Genomic DNA, 4,855 nt, shown 5'->3' with positions numbered 1-4,855 from the left:
AGCTTTTATTAATCATGCCAACAATTTGATCTTTAGAATGATGAGAGTGAACAGCAATTCCCAATTGTTGAGCAACAAGCTTAAGTTCATTCTTTGTTCTGTTTTCTACATCACACACCAGTGCATTTTTTAAGCAAGTTTCACTGGGCGACATGACTTGGACTTCCCGAAGCCATATATATATATATATATATATATATATATATATATATATATATATATATATATATATATATGATAAAGGAATGTAATAAAACTAAGTATTATTGATAATAATGAAGAACTTATATTCTAACTTCGCACACTGTGATATATCCTGTGTAACATGATAATATATCGTTTCAAACATCAATAAAGTGGAAAAGCCTATTAACTAAATATTTGTATACATTAATCGTAATCCTATCAATAACAAAAAATACATTCATTTACACTAGAAATATATATTTGTGCTATTTTTCTTCATCTCGCTAATATGGCAAATTGTAGAATATAGAAAAGAATTTTACTACTTTACGCATTTCTGTATCAGAAGAAAGAAATCGTAAATAAACGTTAATTTCCACAAGCTGAATTTGAATTTTCAGATGCTAGTTAAAAAAAAAAAAAAAAAAATGAGCTTCGATCAAATGCACCATGATCGTGAAACAAATAATGGCATACTTATTAAACTGAGCTATCCTTAGCAAAGAACTTCTTTATAAAATGTCTATCTTGATACAACTCTTAGTCTGGGACTCTGTATCTGCGCTGCTTTTTCTGCAGAAACTTTGCCACAGCTGGTCTAGGATCAAAATGAGCTGTCCCACCACTGTTAAGGGCTATATACATCCGACTGTTGATGGCCTTTCTTGAGTAGCTTGATTGTTTAGGGCCTTTGAGAATAGTGTGACATGAGACAGCTCGTTCAGGACCTATGCTGTGAGGGGTTAGTGACAGATAGGCTTGAACCAGTTTGGAAAACACAGTTCCAGGTTGGGAGATTTTTAACATGTGGTAGAGTTTCCCTGTTCCATCAGTAATGTTACCTGGAACAGGAAGGTTCTCAGAAGAAAAATGTCCAATGACTTCATCAGAGAATGTAGTAACGGAATCTATTCCAAAAAGACTCTCCACAACTTTTCTTGTTGAGTTAATCATATGTGCAGCTGTTTTTCCCTCGTAGAACATTTTAATTTGTTTTACTATATCCTCTTTTTCCAGGTCAAGTCTTTGAGAAAGATATTCCTTTGCACCTAAGACAATTTCAGCTCTAACACTTGCTGTGCTCCTCCTCGTTGTAACATACTGATTGTGAGAGATTCTTCTTCCACTTTCACTCGTTGAAGGTTCATGGTTTTCTCTCAGTTTTTCTTCCATACCCCCTGGAAATGGACCAGATTCCATTAATGTAACAGATGCAAGAGCAACAGCTTTAGATACTTCAATATCACAGAGTGTGGCCATAGATTTCTGACTATCTTTTTGTAGCTTCTCAAACAAACGTAGGAGATCAAGCATCAGTGCTGTATAATACTCTTGGTCACCACCTTCTTTCCAGAGTTTCATGAAGCCATTTACTGTCGCTTTTTCATTCCGGGTGCTAATTTTGGATGTGGATACAGAATTCCAGTGTGACCGTATTGATGGCAAGTTTTTCCAAACTGATTCACACAAATTTATGAGATGCTCGACAAATCTCACCTCAAAGTGCTCAGGAAACCTAAGAAAACGAAAGTCTGATGCTTCAACAAATTTCTTGAGCTCCTCTGTTCGAACTGCAGAAGCTCTGTAATATGATGCTACAGCTTTGAGATTTATTCTCCAATGTTTGATCTCAGTCACCGATGCCTCTAAATCAGAAAATGCTAAATCTGATCGATGTGCCACACACCATACACAAAGAAGTTCTCTACCTAGATATTCATTTAGCCTGGCCCATAACCCAGACTTCCTTCCTGTATTTGCACTTTCACCATCTGTGGTCAGTCCAGTCAGCTTCTTCTTTGCCACCTCGTCAATACCCAGGTACTTTAATTTAGTCAGTACAGCATCTATTAAGCCTTCAGCCCCACGCTTTTCGGAATGAACTTCACCAAGAAAGATGTTCTTCAAGTTTTTTTCTCTCCCGACAAAACGAGCAGTAATAAATTTGTTGTCAACTGAATATTTGTCAACAGAACCATCAACTTGTAGTGAAAAGCAGTCAGCATCAATTATTTCCTGGGTAGTAGCTTCCATAACTACTTCAGCAACTGTGTCAAGCATTTCTCGATACACATTTGGATCTCGATAATGAAATGCAGATGCTGGCGGCTTAAAAACACAAAAGGATGCATCTAGCCCATGTTCACGGTATACAGAAATCTGGTTGTTAGAATGCATTTTTGCCAGTGATCGACTAGGCCATGAATTTGCAGATAATGTCATTTGCTTGCTGTCATTATGCACATCAACTGCTAATTCGATTAACTGGGACACAATTTCAGCTTCATGTGACTTAAGAACGTTTACCCATGGATGTTTATCAGACTGACTTGATCAGAGTTTTTGGGACTTCTCTGCACTAACTGCAGCATTGTGGGCATCACTCTTCAGATGATCAATAATTCTCTTCAGTTCCTTTTTGCCATCTGACCTCACACCATCCGCCATTGGCACTTGTCCATTGCGTGCATACTTCTTTGCTTCCGCAATATGATGGTAGCACAAAATACATTTTAATCCATGTTTCCTAAACGTGTTTTCTCTAGTACGTTAGGATATGAGGAAAGTAGCCAAAGAACATCAACCTTGCATCCTTTATACCACTCAGTCTCTGTTAACTCCTCCTTGTGCAGTGGGTGAGAATATCACATCTAGATGACGTTTCTGCAACTGTTGGTATTTTTGTTGCTGGGCTTGCTGGCGCTGTACCATGGTTCCACTCTTTACCTCCTCCTTTCTTGGAAAGCTTGTCAGACGCATTTAAAGGAAAATCTTTGGAAGATGTTTCATCACAATTGAGGGGTATTGATTCAGCTGGTCTTTTCTTTGCTGGAGCACCGAAATAATCTGTGATACGTTTAGCCATGCTTGAGTTCTTTTAATTACTGAAAAAATAGAAATAAACAGTATTTAGTCTCTATAACACCAAACTGCAAATAAAGTTTCACTAGTAATGAGATGCTGTCCATAACCGAATAGCCTGGAGAGCCGCCATCAGGTGAATAAGACAACAAATGTTTGTATGTATGAGGCATATCATAACGAAACAATATCAGAAAAATATAGCTACCGTATGTTGTGAACAAGGCCAGATGAGCTAGTAATAGGAGATTCTATGTGGACATACGAAATTGCTCCTCATGTGCAATTGTGGACATAACTGTGGACATTTCAATAGAGCATTGATTCCATGATATAAAAATCTAAAGTAACTTTAGATTTTCTATAACATGGCATCAGTGCTCTATTTTAAGATATAATAACCATATTTAATTTTAGCCTATATACAGTACAGTTCAGGTCATATACACATACTATAAGGCAAGAAAATTACTCTGGGGTATCAAAAGGATTTTTTTTCTTTTCGTGGTTGAACTGTTTGATCACAGTAACAAACATTGATGCTTGTATATATTGTACATATTATTAAAAGCAAAATATTATTTTGATTTTAATCAATTATTTTTCTCTAATTATAATCGATTATAATCACCTGATTTGATTTTAATCATGTATAATGAAATCGATAGGGTGGTTGAGAAATTTTAAAGACCATAATGTCCACTACTGCACAGACAACTGGAGACAGATTGACAGACATTCATAGAAACAAAAAGGCAGATAGATGGACACAAGCTTTCAGACAATGTATACAGTACACACCAATGTGAAAACACATAGCACCCACTGCTGGATTCATTTATTAAATTCACGTAAATATATCAGACTGTAGCCTACCTTATAAATAATAGTCAATTAAATTGATTAAATACTCCATTAAAAATGTGATTAATCAATATACAAGTTAACAAAACTAGTTCCTACCTCTTGGGACAACCAGAGTCAACTGTTTACATCCCTAAGTAGCATTTGTATCTGTTATACATGAACTATTCATGTTAAGCCTCCACCATTGTATGCTAGGCTGTTTATAAAACATCAGTTTATCATTACTACTTTGATCAGTTTTTATGATATAATAAACTAATATACTCAGTTAACATTGAAGTCAGTAAGGGGGGAAATTTTGATATCAACAAAATCTTTAAAGAAAGAAAATTGAGAAAGGCCAATGCTGGGGCTAACTATAATTTTGGTGGAATTTCCTGCTAAAGTTTGAGGATTTGGTCTGGTCGCCCAGTACTTAAAAATTCTTCTTACTGGGCGACCATTTTTCATCACTGGGCGACCAAATGGTCGCCCAGTTATAATGGTAAAAAATGCACTGTCACACACTGTTTGCACATCTGACAAAAAATCATTGGCTTCATCAAGAGCAGTAATAGTAGACATCATGAATAAATCACAGTCACAAAATATCAAGCAATATCCTTATGATAATATCCTGAATATCATGATAAGAGGTCGCCAAATTTATGTTACGGAACAGAGAGAGATAATGAACACTTCAAGTGAGAATACTAAAATCACTATTGTCCCACAAAGTTCCAGGTTCAAAACAAAAAGAGTTAAGTAAAATTACAAGTTAAAATTTAAAGCTCAAGCTAACAACTAAACATTCAGCACTCATAAGGATAATGTAATGGCAAAAACAGGTTAAATATATGGTTAACTGCAATAGCCTCTATTAACACGAAATTAGCAAGAGTAAATTTATCTAAGTCAGCCCTGATAAAATGAGTGAGAAAACCGGATAATGCTCAGTTAA

At 35.7% G+C, this 4,855-nt stretch overlaps 1 protein-coding gene across 1 annotated transcript; it reads right to left on the bottom strand.

The window, feature by feature from the left end:
• Nucleotides 1–726: 726 nt before the first annotated feature.
• LOC145415970 (zinc finger protein 862-like) lies at nucleotides 727–2,364 on the bottom strand. The gene has a single exon (XM_080285072.1). The coding sequence runs from the start codon at nucleotides 2,362–2,364 to the stop codon at nucleotides 727–729; it is 1,638 nt and encodes a 545-aa protein (XP_080141198.1).
• Nucleotides 2,365–4,855: the final 2,491 nt, after the last annotated feature.

Source organism: Coenobita brevimanus, chromosome 104, assembly GCF_032717465.1.
Source record: "Coenobita brevimanus isolate Jiangsu-jjx chromosome 104, ASM3271746v2, whole genome shotgun sequence".
Taxonomy (NCBI): domain Eukaryota; kingdom Metazoa; phylum Arthropoda; class Malacostraca; order Decapoda; family Coenobitidae; genus Coenobita; species Coenobita brevimanus.
Note: the sequence above shows the minus strand (reverse complement) of the source record. Positions and strands in the feature narration are given on the sequence as shown.